This window comes from Pan paniscus, chromosome 3 (genome assembly GCF_029289425.2).
Source record: "Pan paniscus chromosome 3, NHGRI_mPanPan1-v2.0_pri, whole genome shotgun sequence".
NCBI lineage: Eukaryota > Metazoa > Chordata > Mammalia > Primates > Hominidae > Pan > Pan paniscus.
The window spans coordinates 20,820,795-20,845,771 of record NC_073252.2 but is presented as its reverse complement, the minus strand read 5'-3'; the positions used below and the strand labels follow the sequence as shown (position 1 = coordinate 20,845,771).

Genomic DNA, 24,977 nt, shown 5'->3' with positions numbered 1-24,977 from the left:
TCTGAGCACAAAACAAAGAGACATATTTTTTTTTACTGTCTGCTTATCAAGTAATGAATAAAAATATTTGTTTTTCATTTTGTCTTGAAAATACAAATGTTGAAGAGAAAAATTACTAACGCTGTCCACACAAGGAGCATTTTCTGTTTTTAACTGTCTATTTAAGACATACTATCAATCATTCAGAAGCTACCACAAATGTTTATTCTCTGAAGCTGAATTTTAAGATCCGATCATCTCTCCATAGAGAGAGATCTCTTACCTGAAGTGTTATGTTCGTCTGAGGCCGAACCTTGGCTGAAGGAATCTGAAGATAAGACTCTTTGTTTATAAAATTCACACTGACCAATTTTTCACACTTTTCTCCCTGATAGCCAGGCAAACACTGACATATTGGCTCATTTATTCTGACGATACACTGAGCTCCATTCTGACAATCAAAATTATCACACGGGCTGGTACGAGGGAGGACCATGGGTGGAGAAAACTCACAGAACAAGCCACTGAAGAATAAGGAGAAAAAAAAATAAGTTAATACGATTTTGCTTAATTGCCAATCTGAATTGAGAGCTGTATAACATAACTGTATATTATATATGTGTACTTCCTTGTTTTTCCAGTTTTCAAGTATTCTTAACTATTAAACAAAATCATCACTGTGCTGTACAATAGATATTCCAGACTTACTCATCCTGTCTAAATGACACTTTGTACCCTTTGACCAACATCTCCCCAAACACCATCCCTCTCTCTGTCCTCCTCTTTGGTAACCCTCATTCTACTCTTTGCTTCTGTAAGTTCTACGTTTTTTGTCTTAAAATTCTTTTATTTTAATTTTTGTGGGTACCTAGTAAGTGTATATATTTATGGGGTAAATGAGGTATTTTGATACAGGCATGTAATGCATAATAATCACATCATGTTAAATGGGGTATCCATCCCCTCAAGTATTTATCCTTATGTTACAAACAATCCAGTTATACTCTTTTAGTTATTTTTAAATGTACGATTACACTATTACTGACTATAGTCACCCTGTTGTGCTAGGTCTTATTGAACACTAGGTCTTATTCATTTCTGCTTTTACCTGTAACCTTCGGGGCATATGCACGTATAGCCGTTCACTGCATCCGTGCAGTGGGCTCCGTTTTTACACTTGTTGTCTTGGCAGTCGTCAAAATCGATGTCACAGTGTTCACCTACGTACCCTGGTGTGCAGTCACATCTGTTGGAACAAGCAGGTAATGGTTTCAAACCCAACTGAGCCAAAATAAGTAAACAATGCATTTTATCTAGACACAATGGCACCATCTTTAAAATACTTATTTAGAATAGGCTCATAGAGCCCCCACATTAATGGATACCTACAAAATCGAACTGTTCTGCAGTATGTTCCATGTTCTATCACTGTGATCTACCAGAGAAATAGTGATTTTATCTCCTTGATGATAGTGAACATCCACAGTCCAAATAAGAACAGGGTAATTGTAGCAGGGTCACTCCCTCCCACCCACTCTCCTCCCTCTTCCTTCCTTTCTTTCTCCCCACTTTGTTTGCTTACAGTGCGCTATATTTTCAGTTTGGCCTAATCCATTTGATCATTGAGATTATAAAAGTGCTATGTTGTAAAATTTACTGGAAATATTAAACATATTTAAAAAAAGATTAACATTTTTAATTTTACAATAGAGACTAGACACATCAGAACAAGGTATTATTTTAAGAAAAGCAAATATATTAATATTAAATACCCTAATTCACAATGAATCCAGATACTCATTATAGAAGAACGGGACTGACATAATGGGTTAGGATAGAAGAACTGATAGAAAATTCACGGGGCCAATCCCACGAACAGTTTTCAGCCTGTTCACCATGGTGGTAAAGGGTCTTGGCTGCATTGATGGTGAGGAACCAGGAGTAACAATACAGCTGACATTCACTGAGCACTTCCTCTGGCCCTGCTCTAACCATGTGGCATCTATGGATTCACTGAATCCTCTCCACAGTCCTGTGATATTGGTGGTATTACTTTGCCCACTCTACAGGTGAGGAGACTAAGGAACAAAGAGGTGAAGTACCTTGCCCCCAAACACTCAACTTCTAAGTGCCACAGCCAGGAATCAAACTCAAGCAATCTAACAAGAAAGCTTGTATTTCTAACCACTGCACTATGCTGTTGAATAATTAATTGCACAGGCTCCCTTTAAACCTATACTTCTCTAGTGCTGACCACTGGGATCTCTAGTTATGATACCAAGGATGCAGGACTTTATAGCTGCATGAAGAAAGGCAGTGTGGCACGTGCTGCAGTTTTCAAACTGCATTGTGGACCTATAGGGGACCACAGAATCCCTACAGGTACGGCCATCTATGAGGAGGGGTCTTCTGGATGCCTCCCTCTACCCTCCACCTTTTCCTCAACACTCTCCTGTTGTGATTTATTAGGCTTACATATTGGCTTCCAAGAGTGTTTTTGATTTGAGTTTAAGAGAGGGTTCACTGACTTTATATATATATATAGACACACATACACATACATATATACATACATATACACATAACTGCAAAGGCTGAATTCTGCAGAGCTAGGTCATAGTTTTCTCATATATACACACATATATATATACACACACATATACATACACTTCTACATACACATACATATGTGTGTATGTATACGTATATGTATATACACACACATATGTGTATACATATGTGTATACATGTGTATGTATGTGTATACACACACATACACATACATACATACATATGTGTGTATATATGTATATATATGTGCATGTGTATATACATATACATATACATACACACATATGTATGTGTGTATGTAGAAGTGTATGTATATGTATATATATGTGTATATATGAGAAAACTATAACAGCTCTGCAGAATTCAGGCTTTGCAGAATATGTACACATGTACATATATACACATACACACATACATATGTATGTGTGTGTATATGTATGTACATGTGTATATACATATACATACACACATGTATTGTGTATGTAGAAGTGTATGTATATATGTGTATATATGAGAAAACTATAACTTAGCTCTGCAGAATTCAGGCTTTGCAGAATATGTACACATGTACATATATACACATACACACACATACATATGTATGTATGTGTGTGTATATGTATGTACATGTGTATATACATATACATACACACATGTATTGTGTATGTAGAAGTGTATGTATATATGTGTATATATGAGAAAACTATAACTTAGCTCTGCAGAATTCAGGCTTTGCAGAATTCAGGTTTTACAGAACTGTGTTTGTACCCCGGCTTCATTCTTAATTGTACGTTATCAACTTTATTTTATTCTAGATTTATTGAGGTATAATTGAAAAATAAAATCTTTATATTTTAAAGATGTACATGGTAATGTTTTATACATACATACATTGTGAAATAATTACCACAGTCAAGCTAATTAACATATCCATCACCTCCCATAGTTACCCTTTTCCTTTTGTGGTGAAAATATTTCAGATCTGCTCTCTGAGCAAATTTCAAGTATATAATACAGTATTAACTATATTGACCATGCTGTGATATTAGGTCTCTAGAACTTATTATTCATCTTGTAACTGAAAATTTGTGCCACTGACCAACATCTTCCCATTTTCCCCACCCCAATTCCTGGTAACCACTCTTCTACTCTCTTTTTCTATAAGTTTGACTTTTTAAAATTCCACATATAAGTGAGATCATCCGGTATTTGTCTTACTATGTCTGGCTTATTTCACTTAGCATAAAGTGTATATAATATTGACTAAATTACTTAATCTCTGTAAGTGTTATTTTCCTCATCTTTAACACGTATATAATTCCACCTCACAGGTTTATTTAAAGATTAAATGCATCCATCTGTAAATTAATTAGTATAGTTTTTATATATAATGCATGTTCTATAAATTGCTGGTTTTAAAAATAATTCTCTATATACATCTTTATAATTCTATAAAAGCTTTTATGGTTTAGTCTGTATTAATTATCCACTTTTCTATTTCAAAGCTATTAGGATTTGAAGTAAGGATAATTAAAAACACCCAAGTGAATGTGGCATTACTGAATGCCTAAGGTTTTGTCTGAAAATGCTAAATCAGGATTTGAGAGTTGCTGGAGAGCGGATGAATTAAAACAAATGGGAGTATATAGCCTCTAAGAGTAGCAAACAGACTTTCAGCTCTGCATGTATGAATTAAGAAATAAAATGAGCTCACTGCATAAGCATGCTTGCTTTGCAGCCAGTTGGTTTTAATGCTAAATCATAGCAAAGCAAAGTAAACAACAAGTCTGAAGTTAAATGGACTCTAAGTGGCCATATACATTCTCAAAGAGATGGACAAGGCCCGAGAAGAGAACTTCCATCAATGTTAATGTGAGCAGAGCTGTTGAAGTGCCAAGCATGAAAAGAAAGAAGAAATGCTTTGAAACACTCTGAATTATTTATCTGAAAAAAGAAATCAAAGTGAAAGATAAGAGAACCACACATCCACCATAACGGCTGTCTAAGAGCTATTTTATATTCCCTTCTCTCCAAATACTATTTTTCAAGACCATTAGAGCTTGGAGTTACATTATGTCCAACAGTTTTGTCTTTCTTTTGCTCCTCAGACTGAGTTTCAAAACAGAAAGAAAAAATTTAAATAAGAATTCCTTAGTTTGTATTATCAATAAAACCTATCACATTCCTTCAACTCTATTATCTGACAAGGAGAGAGGAAGAAGCAAAGAATATAAAATACACTGTTTAGAAGCCCAAAGCTGGCTATGTAAGATGCATGTTTGAAAATACTGCTTATGGCATATCATAGTCTAAAAATATCTCAAAGCAATTTGGGAGATTTATGAGGTATATAATAAAGCAATAAAAGTAAAACCAGCTCTGTTAGCTTAGTAATAAGAAAATGAAGTTGAAGTAGCATAGCATAACTTGTCTAAACAACATTTGTCAGTAGAGATTTTCTTTAGCAGCTTCACATCATTTGATTTTTAAGTCTATTTTCTTTCCACAACTACCTTTCCCACAATGTCAGGAGTAACAGCACACACACTGACTTAACCTGTTTTCTGCTAAACTACATACATACAGCTATGAAACGAGCTTACAAACTATGATGGAAAACAGTGGGTTTCCAAATCAGTTAGTCCATAATGCAGCAAAATGCACTTTTAAGAGGGTCTAATTTATTTGATAGCGAGAGGAGATATTTAATTAAGGACTAGTCTTTTTGCAGACAAATTCACTTTCTAATAGTTTCAATTTAAGTCTTACTAATACTTTATCTTACACTTACAATGCACAAAGTACTGTGACGTCTGTTCAGCAGATGAGCAGTTCTGGAAAACTTTCCTTACTAGCTAATTTCTCTAAGAAATGATATTTATTATGTAAGTGATGTGTTTTCAATTTGCCAAATTAAATTGTGAGCGCATCATTGATATGAAGACTAAAAACAACTTACCTACAGTGTTTGGTTGAATAAAATATAATGTTAAGTTTTGTATAAAGTGAAAATGGAATAACACTGGGTTTTTGCCTAGGGTTGTAAACTAAAATATAATGCAAAATAGAATCAAATTTATTCTTTCCTTTTTCAAAAAGACATTGTAGGGAATTAGCAGGTGCTACAACTGTACCTACATATTCTACATTTTTGGATTTTAAACCAAATTAAAGCAAAAGCACATTGTCAAAAGAAAGTTTGAGAATAAATATTTAATTTAGATTGATATTTGAAAAGCAGTGGGGATCTGGCGATTCTGACCCCACTCTCCCACCTGACTTAAAATATCTGATGATCTGTTCGGTAAGTACAAATATCTTAGCAATCCAGCTCAAATTCCATCTTCTCTTATAAAATTCATCCCGACCTGTGTAATTGTTAATTCTCTGAATTCTATGGCAATTGAGCTTGGGTCATTTCTCTAAGAAGATGAATTAAGTGAAGGTGAATAGCTATAAAGGACTACAAAATCGTAAGATGGTATTATTACCACGTGCTGTGGCCATGGCAGGCACTCAATAAATATTGCTTGAAGGAACAAATAATGCTATTTGCTAGCTGTCTGATGAAAGCACAGCTCAACCCCTGTACCTGACTGTGTAATTCCTAAGAATCCAGCCTATTTGCTATACAATACCAACTGTAATGTTAATAAACTATAAAATTTCTTATAGGTAACACATAGTAGAAAAATCACCCAACTGATAAGTATAAATCCTAGCTCTAGCTCTGCCAATAAATAACCTCAAGATCTCTGGACAGTCAACTAACCTCTCTGGGCCATGGTTTCCTCATGTTTAAATGAAGACTAGATTATCTCTAAACTACTGCCAGCTCTAAAAAGAGAAGTTGCTGTTGAAAGACCCTTAAAATATTACAGGATGGTGGCAAAGAAATCACATAATTTGATAGCAAACATATTTCAGGAATATTGCTGGGGAGGAAAAAGGAAGTGATTTTTGAAGTTCTGTGTTCACTTAAGGGAGTACCCTTAGCGGGATTATAATGCTTTGTCACCCCATGCAAAAAATATTTAAGTTGGAAGAGACACTATCAATAACTACAGTGATCATCACAGGCATAGCCTGGGACTCCCTGGGGCAGCCTGAGATATATGGTCACTCTATCTTTCTCACCTTGGATAGTCCAATTATTGTTTCAGACCGTAACATCTTCAATTACATTAAAGTCAAATTCTCTATTTTACCACAGACTTACCTTCAGACAATGAAACACATAGAAGACATTACAAATGTCACCGGTTGGGCCTTCAAATAAATTTAAGCAAGCATTTTCAAAGGCTGCTCATTGCCTTAGGTGACTTCACAAAAAAAAATCATGGATGAAAAGGAAACACCTTTTCATTTTTCTTTAGTGTACTAAACAAAAAGTCCGGGGCTGGGCGCGGTGGCTCACGCCTGTAATCCCAGCACTTTGGGAGGCCGAGGCGGGCGGATCATGAGGTCAGGAGATCAAGACCATCCTGGCTAACACGGTGAAACCCCGTCTCTACTAAAAATACAAAAAATTAGCCGGACGTGGTGGCGGGCGCCTGTAGTCCCAGCTACTTGGGAGGCTGAGGCAGGAGAATGGCGTGAACCCGGGAGGCGGAGGTTGCAGTGAGCCGAGATTGCGCCACTGCACTCCAGCTGGGCAACAGGGCGAGACTGCATCTCAAAAAAAAAAAAAAAAAAGTCCATATTGTATATTGACATTTAAAAAATGTCACTGATACTAGTGAATAGGTCCCTTTAATCCTGAGCAGAGGTGTGAACCTAAGGATGAAGGAGGAGAAGGGCTCCTAAAATAATGGGTCCCCTACCCTGACTGTGAGCAAAAAGGTAGCTTTTGACTTACTTGAATCCCTTTGGAGTTAGGATGCACTTTGAGTCATGCTGGCAGGGGTTCAGGTCCTGGGCACAGAAGTCCAGCTTCTCCTCACACAACTCACCTGCAACAGGGCAAACAGTGTTAGCTCATAGAAAAAGGTCAACAGGCTTCCTGCCAGCAGACTGTGTCATTGTCATGGGTCTTAGAGGTTAGGGCAGCTTGTGATTTAAAACAAAACAAAGCAAAAAACCCAAAACAAAAGCCACAAGGCATGGAACCAGGTGGTCCATTATCCAATTCTGGGTCTGCGGCTAAGTAGTGTTGTGATTTTGGACAACAGGACTACTGTGATCTGTGACTAATATGAGCACCTTCAGAATATACTATGGGAATTAGGAAAAGGAAATCTGAATGCTTTTCAATGGCGTTATTTTGGATTTTTTTTCTTGATATATAGCATAGACCCAAAGGATGAATAAATTGCTAATGATTATTCACAAACTGAACCCACTCAGGTCACCAGCACCCACATCTAGAAACACACCATGTACCAGCACCCCAGAAGCCTTCCCCCCGGTCCCTGCAAAGAGGATCACTATCATGACAAGACCATAGGCTAGCTGTGACTGTTTTTGAGCTTGACATAAATGAAATCATTCCATATGTACCCTTTTATGCCTGGCTTATTCTATAGTTTTATGTTTGAAAAAAATATTCTCAAATCTTCATAGTCTCTGGTCTTAAAAGTCTAAAAGAAAAACACTTGGTTTTCTTCTTATGGATCATTGCCGCAGCTCAACAGAAAACTTCTTAGAGCCACATCCTCTGACATGTAAAGAAAAAAGTAAAAGGAGACTCAATCCAGAGACAGGGAACATATATTTTTTCCATGAAAGTCAGCTAACTCATGAAATAGAACTTCTATCAACAAATGAGAGCTGAAGGCATAACCACGCAGATTCTAGGTACTCTTTGTTGAATCACATGACTGATAATTTCTTTAGAAAATTTCTTCTGATAAAAATAACATGGTTATTGTTTCAGATACATTAGACCAAATGTAATTTTCATTTAGAAGACTTTCCCAATTGTGGCATAAAGTATTAAGGTGACTGGAAAGGTATTCATATACATAATATATATTAACTTACATAATACATTTTATTTTTACCTTTTCTACTTTACTCCTACTTTCCAATTGTTTTATATGCAATAAATGGACAAATAAAGTGACACATCTATAGGCAGCTATTCATTTCCAGGAAACTACTAAAACTGTCATTTGTAACAGCATCGGTTAAAATTTCAGGCTTGTGCACCTTGTAACAGCACCCCTTTGTTACAAGATGATCCTTTTAAAATAATACACTGCTAGTTGGTGGAAATCATTGCTTGACAACTAAATGTGGCATATTATTTAGACTTCAAGAGTCTTTTCCCGTGATGCAAATTAATAAATGTATTCATCTAGTTATTACATCAATCTGGTGTATGATTTTAGTTTTTATCTGTCTCTTAAAAAGAACTAATTGCACTTTAAGTCTCATATATTGCTTCTATAAGTTTTCTGGGATACAAAAGATTTTTAGCAACATATGCATGATGAACTATTTTTAAACAGGTTTTATTTAAAGGCTTGCGATTTCAAATAGTATTACTCTAAGTTGGATACCTTGATGAAATGCATTCATCATATTTTATCAGCCTACTATGATGAAATCACTTTGTTTCTAACCAAATCTATCTGATGGAGATATAGGCTGTTTATAGTAGTATCTATCCAAGACAGTTTGTAAAAACTGATAGTAAAGAAGGACCATTTGAGATACATAATAAATGTCATTTTATGTACTTTTCACTTTATGCCTAAATAAGAAACTGTTTTAAAATTATAATAAAGGGAAATGTTTTATTCTTTATTTACTCTGATACAATCCAACCCAATTCATCCAATCTAAGTCACAGTCCATAAGGATTTACTACATGATGTTGTGCTAGAGGCTGGAGCTACAAGGATGAATGTAATGGACTCTGCTCCTAATCAGTTCTTAATCTACCAGCAGAGAAAGTCTTGAGCTAGGGAAAGAACAGAGACAGATAATTTCATCTCTAAAAAAATAAAACTGAGAGTTGACCCTTGTCTAAAAGGAATTACTCCACAGAGTTGATAATGTAAAGGAGTGAACAAGGACAAAGTTCCAAGAAACTGTTAGCTAACCAGATTGTTAAATCTCTAATCAACAGCTTTAAGATTAAGCATGCCAACTTGAACATAAAAAACTACATCAATGTCAAGTATTCCTTATCTCTCTAAGAGTAGCAAAATAGCAATAATCATTATTGAGATTGTATATGATACTTCTTTGTGACCATTACATAGCTATACACCTGACCTTAGTAAGATAGGTTGACGACTTCAAAAATGATTTGATTTTTGGCCAGGCACGGTGGCTCATGCCTGTAATCCCCGTACTTAGGAGGCTGAGGAGGGCGGATTGCCTGAGGTCAGGAGTTCGAGACCAGCCTGGCCAACATGGTGAAACCCTGTCTCTACTAAAAATACAAAAATTAGCTGGGTGTGGTGGCGGGGGCCTGTAATCCCAGCTACTCAGGAGGCTGAGGCAGGAAAATTGCTTGAACCTGGGAGGCGGAGGTTGCAATGAGCCGAGATTGTGCCACTGCACTCCGGTCTGGGTGACAAGAGCAGTCAAAAAAAAAAAAAAAAAAAAAGATTTGATTTTCTTTATTATCACCGGACATTATAATGCTAACAAATATTACAAAAACATTTTCTGCATCCAATTACTGCCTAACTTGCTTTAAAGACCAATGTTCCACCCGACATTCATATCACCTGGGTCTGTTTACTATTTCCTGAATTTATTTCAACTCCATGACGGGGCTAATGGTTTCTCCTTTTGCTTTAATAACATCCTTTCACAATTCTGTTGTCACTTTTCTCATCCATTATATGTTCCCTTCTTTATGGAATCATGCCAGATCTTTTCAACTATTTCTTCTCTATCTCTAATTTTATATCGTGTTTGACTATGCCTATCTTATGACATATATATGGTATACATTTGTTTACTTAATGAGCATTTATATCATGCTTACTATTGTATGCTAAACAGTTTTAAACACTGTATAAATATGCAGTCACTTAATATTCATTACAAGCATATAAGGTAAGGTTTTAGGGTTGCACTGTTATGTGTGCATTTTATATTACTGGTGTTTATCTGACTCTCTTTTCTCGACTGTAAAATCACTAAGAGTAGAATTCTTGCCACATTTGCTTTTGTGTTTTTTCCAGAGTGTGGTATGCTGACATACTCAAATAATAGTTATTAAAAGGAGGAATCATGCTTTTTAAGGCAAGAGCTCTATCTTGTTGACCTGTAGTCAACTCAGATTTCATTCTAGCCTTTAGAGATTAGTGTAATTTTTTGCTTAATTACTCACTCATGATTAGTAATAACATAGCTTATGCTATTCTCTTTAAACATTACTGTGAATTTTCCCTGACTAAATATTAACATGAATGTTTTCATTGGACTGTTTCTTTAATTTTCCTTAATTATATTGGATTCTGCTATACCTGAGGGAAGGACCGCTTTCAAAAGAGTGCAACAGTGGCGAGATTCAGGAGCTCAATATAAGAAGGGAAACTTAGCAAGCTCCTTAGATGAATACTGGCCTGCATATCTACTTCTCAACCAGTAAGAGGAAATTAGACAGCTAAAAGCTGCACTGGTTTTCCAGGAAGAATAGAGATAAAATGACTAACATTAGTCAGCTAATGTATTTTTAGTTACCAATATTGAAAAGTTCCCCCAAACCTCATAGTATTGTGAGGACATGATGCCATTTTTACTTGGTTTTTATTTTAAGTGCAGTCAGAGCTAGTACTGAGTTAGTGGAAAAATAATAAAAAATAGGGGAATTGAGTTTGCTTTTGTGATGGCCCAGGTCCTGAGATAATATTATCAATGGCTGCCTCCCTTTCAGAGATGATAAAGTGTGAGGTGACAGAAAGGAAAACTGGAAATATTCTTTATTCGACTATACAGAGTTAGTGTTGTAAATGATTACCCTATAAGCAGGTCTTAATATGTTTAAACTGACATCAAGAAAGATAAGTCAATCCATTGGAGTGGTTTGGGGCAATGTGGTTGAATATAGGTTAAATGTTGGTGCCCATGAGCCTCTCAAGAGATAGGAGCCTAGGCAAGCCTTGACTCCATGATCTGGCTTCGACCCATTCCTCTAAATCCCAGGAAATCCTATTTATTTATTTTCAGCCATGGGCCCTTAAAATTTCCCAATAGTGTGGAACACAGTCATTGCCTGGCATTTGTGATTTCACTTTTGATCAGATGAGCAAATTAATTTTCCTTATGATTCTAGTTTTCATCTCTTGTTGATAAGAGGTTGAAGCATTCTGAGTGTATGTATATATGTTGGTTGTGTATGTTTTGGCGAGAAAACAAAGAGTGGTCAATCAGGGGGTCTATGGTTACCTCTTCAGGATAGGAGAGGTTAGTAAATGATCTACTGTAACTGGTAATAAATATTGCTGGTAACCAATATCTGCGAATGCCAGAACTTTCTTAAGAAAAAGCGCTACATGTTGTAAACAGAGGAATCTTTTTGACACAGAGGTTTTTGTTTTGTTTTGTTTTGTTTTGTTTTTTTGAGATAGAGTCTTGCTCTGTCAGTCAGGCTGGAGTGCAGTGTCGTGATCCTGGCTCACTGTAACCTCTGCCTCCCAGGCTCAAGTGATTCTCCTGCCTCAGCCTCCTGAGTAGCTGGGATTACAGGCACGTGCCACCATGCCCAGCTAATTTTTGTGTTTTAAGTAGAGACGGGGTTTCACCATGTTGGGCATGCTGGTCTCGAACTCCTGACCTCAACTGATCCTCCCACCTTGGCCTCCCAAAGTGCTGGGATTACAGGTATAGAGTTTTATCTATTTCTTAGATCACCTCTTCCTGATTTTGTCTGTCGGTTATATATGGGACACAACAGGACAAGAAATGACCAAGTTCTACAGTAACACTATTACAACTTGTGAAAGAGCATGCCAAAAGTGATACCCACTCTTCTAAATGGGAATGATTTTTCAGACTCACTCTTGAAGAGGAGATAAAATGCTACTTACTGAATATCTGTGAATGTGTTTCTTCTGAAAAATTTCATGGAGTGGTAATGTGCCCATTCATTCTTGCTTGTACAACCGTCCTGGTTTATACCCGTTGTCCCAACGTAATTGTCAATAGTGTGCCTGGGCACTCACATAACTACCTTGATTTGGATGATAAATGTTATGGGTCACCTTCTAGGTGGAACAGTAAAAACCTGGATCATCAGAGTTGATAATACTCTGGAGTGAAGAGTGAATCAGCATAAAGAGACCTCAGGAAGTAACTGTTCTTATTGGGGAAAATGACATTTGGTTAGTTGTATTATTGTCTAGGATGGCCTTCTACAGTTGTATGCAATATGCGAGAGTTGACTGGTTGCAGAACTATTTTATTGTTCTCAGCCTCAGTTCTTCATCTGTAAACTGAGGCTCTGGAATTAGAGATGTGTAAGGTTAACTGTGGCTCTAAAAAATCCCTTTTTTTCAATAAAAAGGAAAATGCTTCTGAAGATATGGATCATGCAGACAGCAAGTTACCAGAGGGAGTATCACACTTAGCTGTACAAAATAACATTACTTCATTCAGTGGTAAAAATAAAGTGCCAGCATATGTTCAGAGCCCCCTGTGGTACTGATATTGTGAGTATTATTGCACTGAGGAAGAAACCTCAATGCACATTGATGGTTTTTATGAGAAATAATACCTGGAGTTTGGCCTTACCTTCTGCTTCATTTTAGATCTATTAACCTAACATTTTTTTAATTTTTTATTTTATTATTATTATTATTATTATTATTTTTGTGACGGAGTCTCACTCTGTCGCCCAGGCTGGAGTGCAGTGGCATGATCTTGGCTCACTGCAACCTCTGCCTCCTGGGTTCAAATGATTCTCCTGTCTCAGCCTCCCCAGTAGCTGGGACTACAGGTGCGCACCACCATGCCCAGCTAAATTTTGTACTTTTAGTAGAGATGAGGTGTCACCATGTTGGCCAGGATGGTCTCATCTCTTGACCCTGTGATCCACCCACCTCAGCCTCCCAAAGTCTTGGGATTACAGGCGTGAGCCACTGTGCCCGGCCTGAACCTAACTGTTTTTAATGCTCCTTCCATGTTTAACACAAAGGGGCCCTTCCTATTGCCTTCATTTCTACTTCCTTCCTAGTATCTTAAGTTATCTTTTTGTTTAAATTTGTTACCATACTTACTGAAATAGTTTTAGAACTATTCTACAAAGCTCTTCCCTGATACTTACAGAATGATCTGCCTATAGCTTTTTCAAATAATTAAAACAGCAAATCAGATTTTTAACATCATCATATATTTTGAGTCCCAACTATGAATGGGGACCTCTACCAATGCTAGAAGTATAATGGTAAACAACAACAACAACAACAACAAACTATTCCTATTTCCACAGAGTTTATGTATGAGAGGAGGAGGAGAAAGATATTAATTCAGTAATTTCCCAAGTAAAGTAGTCCCCCTTTATCGGCAGTTTTGTTTTCTGTGGTTTCAGTTCCCCACTGTTAACAGCGGCCAAAACATATTAAATGGAAAATTCCAGAAATAAACAATTCGTAAGTCTTGAATTGCATGAGTTCTGAGTAGCTTGGTGAAATCTTGTTCCATTCTGCTCCATCACACCCAGCATGTAAATTATCTCTATCCAGGGTATCTGGCTGAAGAAGCCTCTTGCCCATCAGTCACTTATGAGCCATCTCAGTTATCAAATCCATTGTCGTGGTATCACAGTCATCCTGTTCAAGGAAACCTTATTTTACTTAATAATGGCCCCAAAGTGCAAGAGTAGTGATGTTGGTAATTTGGACGAGCCCAAGAGAAACTGTCAAGTGCTTCCTTTAAGTGAAAAGGTAAAAGTTCTTAACTTAATAAGGAAAGAGAGAAAAATTGTACACTGAGGTTGCTAAGATCTACAGCAAAAATGAATCTCCTATCTCTGCAAAGTTGTGAACAAGGAAAAAAGAAATTCATACTAGTTTTGCTGTCATACCTCAAACTGCAAAAGTTACAGCCACCATGCATGCTAAGGGCTTACTTGGGATGAAGAGGGATTCAGTGTGTGGGTTGAAAGACATGAACAGAAACATGTTCTGATTGATAGCAACTGGCTTCAGTACTATTTGTGGTTTCAGGCATCTACTGAGGGTCTTGGAACATATCACCCGCAGATAACCAGGGGACTACTATATGCATAAAATTGCCTCTGTGCTGAATGCTAAGCAGGAACATTTTATGGGGCTCTAGAAAGGGACTGTTTCCTCTGAAGAAGGACAGGAGAGATTCTTCTGAAGAGGTGAGACTCGGAGGCAAGGGTGAAGTGGAGAATGAAGAGCTCTGACAGAGGCTTCTGCAGGAGGCAGCATGAAGAACAGGAGCCCTAAGAGATGGGGAGTGAGCCCGGGAAAACATGGTGCCAGAGGAGCCCCAGAGGCTGGCTGGGCCACAGGGTCGAAGGTCTTCATTCTATGAATAATGGGCTCCCACTGAAAAGTTTTGAGTCGGGGCATGGCCAGATGACATCTGCACTTTGAAAAGAGCACTCTGGCCGGGCACAGTGGCTCACGCCTGTAATCCCAGCACTTTGGGAGGCCAAGGCGAGCAGATCACCTGAGGTCAGGAGTTTGAGATCAGCCTGGCCAAGATGGTGAAACCTCGTCTCTACTAAAAATACAAAAATTACCCAGGTGTGGTAGTGGGTGCCTATAATCCCAGCTATTTGGGAGGCTGAGACAGGAGAATTGCTTGAACCCGGGAGGTGGAGGTTGCAGTGAGCAGAGATTGCACCACTGCACTACTCTAGCCTGGGCAATGAAGAGCGAAATTCTGGAAAGAAAGAAAGAGAGAGAGAGAGAGAACTCTGTCTCCAGTGGAGGACGGCAGATTGCATAAGTGGGGATACAAGTGCACATGAGAGGTGACCACTTGTACAGGGTAGGGGTGGGGTGGAGATATACATGGCCCAAAGTAGTGTTTAGGAAGCAAAACAGATGGGACTTTGTGATGGACTGAATAAGCATGGGGGAAAGAGAGAGAGGGAGTTGTCTAGAATGTCTATGATTTGGGTACATATATTGGGAATTACCTTTCGGTGACATGGAGAACAGTGGAAGAAGACCAGGTTTTCTGGTGCAAACAGAGTTTAAAATACAGTGATGTGGTGTTGAGGATTAAATTGTGCCCCTCAAAACAAAATATGTTTGAGTCCTCTAGTACCCCAGGTTGTGACCTTATTTTGAGATAGAGTTTTTACTGAGGAAATCAAGTTAAAATAAAGTCATTAGGATAGGCCCTAATCCAATACGGCTTGTGTTATCAAAAAGGGAAACCTGGATACCAAGAAAGACAGGCATAGAGGGAAGATGATATGAAAAACAGGGAGAAGCCAACTAGACAGGCCTGGAAGAGACATTTCCCTCACAATCCTTGGCAGGAATCAACACCTTGATTTCAGACCTCTAGCCTCCAGAACTGTAAGACAATAAAACTCTGTTATTTAAGCCTCCAGTTTGCAGTAATTTGTTATGGCAGCCCTAGCAAAACAATACAGGTAGTAAATTCCAAATCACTGGAAGTTTACAGAGGGGAATAAAACTTTCAACTTACGCCACTATTTCTTCCTTTTTCTTTTTCTTTTTTTTTTTTCTTTTTTCATTTTTACGTCTCTTTCCTCTCATTTTATTTCATCTAGCTGTCCTCTCCTTTGTCTCAAGTTTTCTTTTAGGACTATGAGCTTCTCCAACAGTCAGTCTGTAATAAGCGGTGCACAAAGGAGAAGGAGTGCTCCATGACAAGGCTCCCCATGCTTCAAGAGAGTCAAGATGTAAGTGGAGCACAGTAGTGTAGATTAGCTCTACATTTGCTGCTGTGGCCAGATGTCTCTCTGCAAAGCACTGTGAGTTGTGCTTGACTTGGACCAATCATCACTTACTCCTCTGTTGGAGGGGAGCTGGTGTTAGCAGTTAGAGCTTGCAGGACAGGCTATCCAAATAATAACAACAATTCTCCTCTTCAAGGTCTTAGAGACGGCAAAGGCAAGAGAATCATAGACTACTGTGTCTTGAAGAAGAGAAAGTGAGTCGAATGCCTGTGCCATCAGCTTTATGGTAAGTTTGCAGATGATCTTGAACTTTAACAGCTGCAATTATTAACTACTTATGTGCATACACACACACACACACACACACATAATATATATATACTATCATTAAGTATAAAAATAATCCTGAAAGTGTTTTATTACTTTACATTATATCAACCGGGCACAGTGGCTCATGCCTGTAATCCTAGCACTACAGGAGACCAAGGTGCGTGGATCACCTGAGGTCAACATGGTGAAACCCTGTCTCTACTAAAAATACAAAAAATAACTGGGCATGGTGGTGCACATCTGTAATCCCAGCTACTTGGGAGGCTGAGGCAACAGAATCGCTTGAACCTGAGAGGCGGAGGTTGCAGTGAGCTGAGATCATGCCACTGCACTCCAGCCTAGGCCAGACACGGTCTCAAATATATATATATATATTATATATATATATATATATATAATATATATATATATATATAATATATACATAATATATAATATATATAAATCATATATAATATATTATATATGATATATATTATATTAAATATATATATTATATATATATTTGGAGAATATTTGAGTTGATTTACATTTCCTGTACATACTGTCAAATTTCTTAAATGTACTTTTTCTTTAAAAAATACTGCTTTAACTCATTAAGCATTATTGAAATTTCTTAACTATAGTAATTTTTTGACAAATGAATGAATAATGAAGATAGTATATGGTCCATGAGAGTTAACAATAAATGTTTCCCGAAATGAGTAAGAATAGTTTAAAAATAAATTTACTGATAATATAATTAGTTTACATGTACTCTCTCAGAGTGAGGTTTTTTTATTTCGCCAACAAAAGCTGCTTTAGTGTAATTTTCATTACACATCTTGGGAGAAATTTTTTGTGCTAGATCTAGCAAATGATTGAAGGATGAGTATGACAAAGCTTTACCCTGGAGAAGTTCCCATATGGAAAATTTAGAGAAATAAGATCAACATCTAATTTCCTACTGTCCGTTAAGTTTCCTTAATGACTGACATATGGGTAGCATCCCGGCCTAGAAACTGGGCTGAATGAAATTTTTAATTATTATTAAAAACTATATTATACAGTTCTGAAATACATTATTATCCCAAAGAGATTTGTTCTCTTCGCTAAATAAGCTGTGTTAATTACAGACAGGAAAGTTCTGAAGAATTGTTGGCTGGGCTATTTTTTTTTTTTTTTCCCTAGACGGAGTCTTGCTCTGTCACCCAGGCTAAAGTGCAGTGGTGCAATCTCAGCTCAGTGTAACCTCTGCCTCCTGGGTTTGAGTAATTCTCCTGCCTCAGCCTCCTGAGTAGCTGGGATTACAGGCACGCACCACCACGCCCAGCGGATTTTTTTTTTCTGTATTTTTAGTAGAGACAAGGTTTCACCATATTGGCAAGGCTGGTCTCAAACTCCTGACCTCGTGATCCACCTGCCTCGGCCTCCCAAAGTGCCAGGATTATAGGCATGAGCTACTGTGTCCGCCTTGGCTGGACTATTAATTTCTTTCTATCTACCAAGAAATCTGGGCAATGGGATGTCTCATCTAGGCTTATTTAGTCCTCAAAGCCTGCTTATCAAAAAGGTGGACGCCTGCTTATCAAAAAAGTGGATCATTTTTTTCCCAGATTAAGATTTCTGAAATTTTCCAACTCAAATCACTGTTAAAAATATTAATTTGTTTTACACTAAATGGATGTTGAGTATCTCTCTTTAATTTTCCCCAAAGTTAGCTTTTTAAATTCAAATTGGGCATGTCTACAACAAAATAATTTTAGATAGCAGTACATGGTGTTGCTGGCACACATAACTCTTGCTACTGTTGCTACCTTCTGCTAATGTAACTAGATTAGCTTCTTCTCTCTTTGAAATAGATAAAAATCTGAGTCCATTCTGGATATCATAGATGTACGAAAGAGGTGGCGAGGGTACTGGAGCTGATATTGCAGCCCATTTTTATTCCTACTGTAACTTGTAACAAACTGTTTTTTATAAGAAATAATTATTAATATTGATAATAATGAAGGAGAAATTTAGGGTGGCAATCTGAATAACTGCACCAGAATTCTAGGGTTAAATGTAATCAGTCAAACTCAAGAAAGATTTGAATAAATGTACTAATTTTATTCTCTTTGAATTAACTCAGCAAGGGAAGATATCAAAATAAGCAACCTAACAGATAAAAAATATGATTTAATTTCTTAAAAGTACACTACTTGAGGGCATGGTATACCTTTATATTTATATTTTTGTATTTCTCCATTCCCATTGCATTCGCTAGTAAAGTGGCACAAACTAGGTGCTGGATAAAAAAATAGGAAAGATAGCACTTATTTGATTGCTTCTTGCAGGCAAATGCTTTTTAAATGTTAATGGAGACCCAGATCACATAAAGAACAATGTAAGGAAGCCAAGAGAGAATTGAAAAACTGATAGCAGATTTGTGTTCTGAGATGTGAGCCCGAGGTGTGCCCTTGCAGGCTGGATGATATGGGTAGACTGTTCATTTCCAGATTTCCCTACTGTATTTTTATGCCTAACAATTACCATTCCAATGGAGGATGGAGAGACTATGAGCTCCATTATCAAGAAATTGCACTTGTCAGCACTTAAGTGGAATGTTTGAGGAAGGTTAAGATGAATGGACCTGAATGTTTATCATTACCAAATTTTATAAATTCGATCCAATTCTGATTTTAGAAAGTATACATTTCCCATTTGTTCTTTATTTATAGAAACAGAAACATTCTCTCTCCTCCTACAGACCATGCAGTGTGGCAGAGAGACTGATGATCTATAGCACAGGGTGGATATAGCTGATGAGATTATGGGAGTCATCACAGGGCAGCTTCATTAAGTTGGACCTGAAAGAAAAGTATGTATATTTTCTCCTCTTTTGCTAAACCAGGCAGGCCCTATTTGTTACATACTCAAGGTTATAATCCCAGGCACCACAACACAGTAACACAGGCAGATGCCCAGTAAGATACATTAGCCATTAACAGATGTGATCTTTGTGTGCAATAGGTGCAAAATGGGACACGTACATAATGGGAACGCTGCCATAGAGAAACCCTGTGAGATAAAAGTTTATCATAATTCAAAATAGGAAGGTTCAAGAAAATATGCTATAAACGTAGGTGTTAAGACATTTCAAAGAAGGAAAATCAGTTTTTGGTTCCTATTTTTGTTTTCTAAGTGGTATGAAATGAGTTGCTTGAGTCTGTCCGGGAGATTGGTCAGTGTTCATATTCAGAAGGAGTGTTTTTCTTTACTTACAAACTAGTAAAGTAGCTATATTATATTATTAATGTTCTTGGGATGTGAGAAGTGATGGTTATGTACTGAGAAATATTTGAACTGATCTGATCTTGCAGTAAAGAATCAAAGCCAAAGAGTTTTTGCTCAGTAGATCAGGGTATTGTCTTATGGATTTTTGTATCACTTTCAATACTTAGCATGGTGTCCTGCATAAGATATTTTCTCAATAAGCATCTGGTATATTTTTAAATGAAAAAAAAAAACTTACCTCTCCAAATAAACAAACAGAAAATGAAGTGTTTTTCAGCACTTCCTTATTGGAACACTGAGGCTAAATAACATAGCCAATTCCAGCAGCTACTGAAACTTCAGAAAATATTTAACTCAGTTTTCAAAATAAATAAATTCAAATTAGATTGAATAAGACTTGCTTAGGCTAAATTGTTGTTCTGGGCTCAATGGGCACTGCCTATTAACTAAAGAGCAAACAAGATCTTTAAAACTTTTTTTGAGATTAAACTGCATTTAAGAAAGTTTTGAAAGGTTGGAGGATGAATACAAACCACATAGTATCATTAGGCTGCCAAAGTATTCTCTCTAGTAAAAACAGACGGCAACTTACGTTTCCCTTATTTGAGGCTCACAAGTGTGTCCGCGACTATAACGACCTTGATATAAAGACCTTACACATCTCGAAGCAGAATTAAAAACAGAAGTCACTGTTACTAAGAGATCATGAAAATCTAAAAATATACACAAAATCTACAAATCCAACTCAGCCAAATCCAAGAGCTCTTCAGCATTGTGTATTTCTTTATGTTTCAAAGTAGTGTATGGGGGCAAAGAGGACCAAAGACCTATCCCTAAATAAAATCTTTCTATATGAAGTGAGCATGCAAAGTAAAATTAAAAACAATAATAATAAAGACAGACAATACTGAACAATATGGGGAGAGAAATTTCCATTCTATACATAATTTGCCTTAGGTAATTTTCTTTATAAAAAATTGAATAAAGAATTCCCATAAGAATTCTTCTGCCATGAGGAATGGCATCAAATATATCTGGACCATGTCACTGTAGTGATGATGGCTGGAATTAAATGATGCAAAATTTAAACCTGTCTTACAGGGCAGCCTTCGATATTTCCAGAGTATAGACATTTACCAATTCAAAGTGTTTTCCGATACATAGTTACATGTTACTCTCAAATGTCTATGTGAATTAAATGACAGATATCATTATTCCTCTTTCACAGAAGAAAAATAAAAGACTGGGAGGTGTCCCAGAGTTTATAAATATTCGTGCCAGGAAGAGAAACCCGAACTTTTCCCCTTACCTACGCAAACTAACCACCTGCCTTATGGGATAAAAGGTAGCCTAGTTCTCAGGGGGAATTTATTCATTAATTGTACAGGCATTCATTCGGTGCTTTTTTCCTATCTAGATAAAATAGACGGCTTGGCTGCACTTGAATTTTGTGGGTACAGCTTTCCTTACATAAGGACAATTGTGCATAGCGAGCTGAAGAGACAGCAGGAGAGCAGAAGGAAAGCTTGTTTGGCATAAATCATGAATGAGAAATAAACTATTGTGAGATAGAAAAGAAGCCGTGCCTGGAAGGAGGCAGCAAGGCAGAAGGGACAGGCTCCAGCAGAGGCCCCCACCTCAAAGTGCATGCTTTGGGGCCAATGAGACATGGGTTTGCATCTGGGCCTCTACTTACAAGGTGCATATCGTTGAATAAGTGGTTTATCATTGTTTCATAGAAGTTTTTGCCCACCTTTGTGTTGTTCACATAAACTACAGAGTTCTTTTAAATTAACAATGTATCGACTAATGATATACATTCTTTTTATTTAAGACAATTCCCCCAGGTGCTAGAAAAAAATGGAAATTCTATTTCCAATTAAGTTTTGAATTGAAAATATAGAGAATGATTTGACTGCTTTTAAAAGCAAATTCAGTCAGCAGCAAATTCTTGGAAATAAAAGGGAGCTTTTATAAACATAAGCATGAAATTTAGTCAACACATGAAACCACATGGCGATTTAAAACACTTGTACTGCCAAGATTGTTTCTAAGAGTATACACAACAATTTAAGGACATATTCCTGTGATGGAATAATTGCTATTATGTTTCTGAGATAGACTCAGACCTTAGACATCCCTGACCCAGGCCACCAATTGCTTAGTACTTGTAAAGAGAAAAGATGCCATTTGACCCAGGAAGGTATTAGATGCATTAATCCACAGAGAATAGCACATGTTATACTGTTACATTCTAAAATATGAAACCATTTGTTTTCATGGTTTTCAACTTAACTCTGCACACTGTAAGAGTAAGTCAGCAAACACAGTAAATCATCCAAACAATGCAACAGAGGAAATGAAGCCCATAGCAAGAGAAGACAGAGAGACCTGCTATATAATAACCTTTGTTTTTTGTTTTTTTTTTTTTATTTGAAAGCGAGTCTCACTCTCTTGCCCAGGCTGCAGTGCGCTGGCACAATCTCGGCTCACTGCAACCTCTGCCTCCTAGGTTCAAGCGATTCTCCTGCTTCAGCCTCCCAAGTGGCTGGGACTACAAGCTTGTGCCGCAACGCCCTGCTCATTTTTGTATTTTTAGTAGAGACAGGGTTTCACCATGTTTCCCAGGCTGGTCTCAAACTCCTGGGCTCAAAGGATCCACCTGCCTCGGCCTCCCAAAATGCTGGGATTGCAGGCGTAAGCCACTGCGCCCAGTCTATAACTTCCTTATTATCCTCATAATCCAACTGCAAATGCTTCAGATACAACTGGAGCTATCAAGACAAGCACACATTGTGTTCCTTTTAGGACACTGTGCCAGCATCTGGTACTTGAAGACTTTTGGTAAGCTGAATAATTAAAAATCCAATGTAATTAGTTAAAACTCTAGGTCTTTAAGATAACATTTCATAAATATTCCATGATGATTTCCCAGACATGGCTATCACTCTAATAATTCTATGACTCAGGCCAGGTGTGGTGGCTCACACCTGTAATCCCAGCACTTGGGGAGATTGAGGCAGGTGAATCATGAGGTCAGGAGATCGAGACCATCCTGGCTAACACGGTGAAATCCTGTCTCTACTAAAAATACAAAAAATTAGCCAAGCATGGTGGCGGACGCCTGTAGTCCCAGCTACTCGGGAGGCTGAGGCAGGAGAATGGCGTGAACCTGGGAGGTGGAGCTTGCAGTGAGCCGAGATCGCGCCACTGCACTCCAGCCTGGGCGACAGAGTGAGACTCCATCTCAATAAATAAATAAATAAATAAATAAATAAATAAATAAATAAAATAATTCTATGACTCACGTTCTTGGGCCCTGATGTATTTTGGGAGCCCAGTGGCCCATATTGACGTCAATAATTAAATATGGCATTTTTATGCTTAAACATACTACCTAGTAGTCACGGTATCCTATAACACAAATTTATAAGTCAACTTCTTGGGCTTTATAATATTTATTTCATAAAGTGTTTCAATAAATGTATATACCTTCAAATATTTTTCATATTACATGTTACTAAAGATATTTGCTTAAAGTTATGGGAACAGTCTTACTTAAAAATTTTTCTATCTACAGCCTTATCTACAGTACTAAATAACCTATGTTTTTCATTCCAAAAATAATATGTTTGTGATATATTTAAAAAGTGAAAGAATATAGACAAGTAGAAAATTAAAAAAAATTATATTAGTCCCTTATTCTAGCCACCCCTTCTTCCCATTCAAAAAGTTTCTATTCATTGTCTTCTAACAATAGATAAATTGCATTTCAGAGGCCCATTTTATACTGTTTGTCATAGCGATGCATAGATTAAAGATCTGAATGACTGATTTGGCATATTGTTTTCAGATTTTATATTTTGTCAACATTCCTTTTTACTGTGTACACACAGTGAAATCTATGTAACTTTACAAGAAAGAGGGAGACTAAAATGAAAATCATAATAGACTTAAAAGGCAACTAACCTTTTTCCACCTCATTCAGATTAGCAGCTGGCAGCGACAAAGACAGAAGAGACAAAAGACTTTTTACATTGCAATACAACAGCAGAGCACAGGAAGCCAATGCGCAGCGTTCACAACAGAGAAGCAGGGGTGGGCGAGCGAGCTGAAGCAAGGCTTGGATTTCTTACCTACAGCCGGGCCACACGCACAAACATGGAGAAAATGAGGCAAAAGGTAAATGCCATCACAGGGAGCTAGAGGTCTGCGTCTAAACCAGGTGATGGAACAACCAGCAGTGTTACTGTTTAAGATGGACACTGAATGGCTTGTGCATGGGCGTCAGAGATTCGGAAAACAAAGAGAAAATGGGTACACAATGGAAAATTTAAAGTGGTCTGAATATTTTCCACAAAATGTGTTCTAAGGCTTTACACACCCAATTTGCATGGAGATGTTCATTTTATGGAATTTAAGTAATCCCATTACGTGAAAGAAGGGCTTAAAATGTGATCAACTGTGTCATACTTGTATGTGGTCCTGTAAGAATAAGAGTTAATTAAGACACACAGTCTTGATATAGCAGATCCAGGGTTCTGACTGTTGGGAAATACACAAAAGCACATTTTTGAATTAAACACCTAAGTTAACACTACAGCCTAAAAAAAGTGTCCATTTTTTTAAAAAACAAGGGTGTCATATTTATAGTTTTTATTTGCATAGGTGTTAGGTTTATGTTATTTCAGGAATTCCTTGGAAATTTAGCTCCAAGAAATGTCTTGTCTTTAGAAAGAAGATGATCATGATTTTAAAAAAAAACCAAACAAAAAATCAAAATCAACAAAATTCTCTCAAGCTACAATTAAAACCTTAAATTTAATTTTAAAATTATTTAACAATTCTGAAGTCCTACTTTCTTAATAGTATAGGGATGTTAATTTAGATTCATAGTGAATTCAACTTTTCAAAAGTTAATCTTACCTAAAATATACTAGTAATCAGCAGTCATGCATTACACAACTGGAAGCACAGATGATGAACTGGAGTATATGGAGAATGGTTTTGGTGACTAGGGTGG

At 37.1% G+C, this 24,977-nt stretch overlaps 1 protein-coding gene across 4 annotated transcripts in view; it reads right to left on the bottom strand.

The window, feature by feature from the left end:
• The window catches only part of SLIT2 (slit guidance ligand 2), a 379,008-nt gene that overhangs the window by 24,000 nt on the left and 330,031 nt on the right, over positions 1-24,977 (bottom strand). For all 4 annotated transcript variants that reach the window (XM_003826819.6, XM_063603740.1, XM_003826821.6 and 1 more), the window contains 3 exons: positions 7,409-7,502; positions 1,088-1,225; positions 263-503 (listed from right to left, as the gene is read on the bottom strand). In XM_003826819.6, the coding sequence (XP_003826867.4) occupies positions 263-503; positions 1,088-1,225; positions 7,409-7,502 (473 nt within the window). The remainder of the gene's footprint in view (positions 1-262; positions 504-1,087; positions 1,226-7,408; positions 7,503-24,977) is intronic.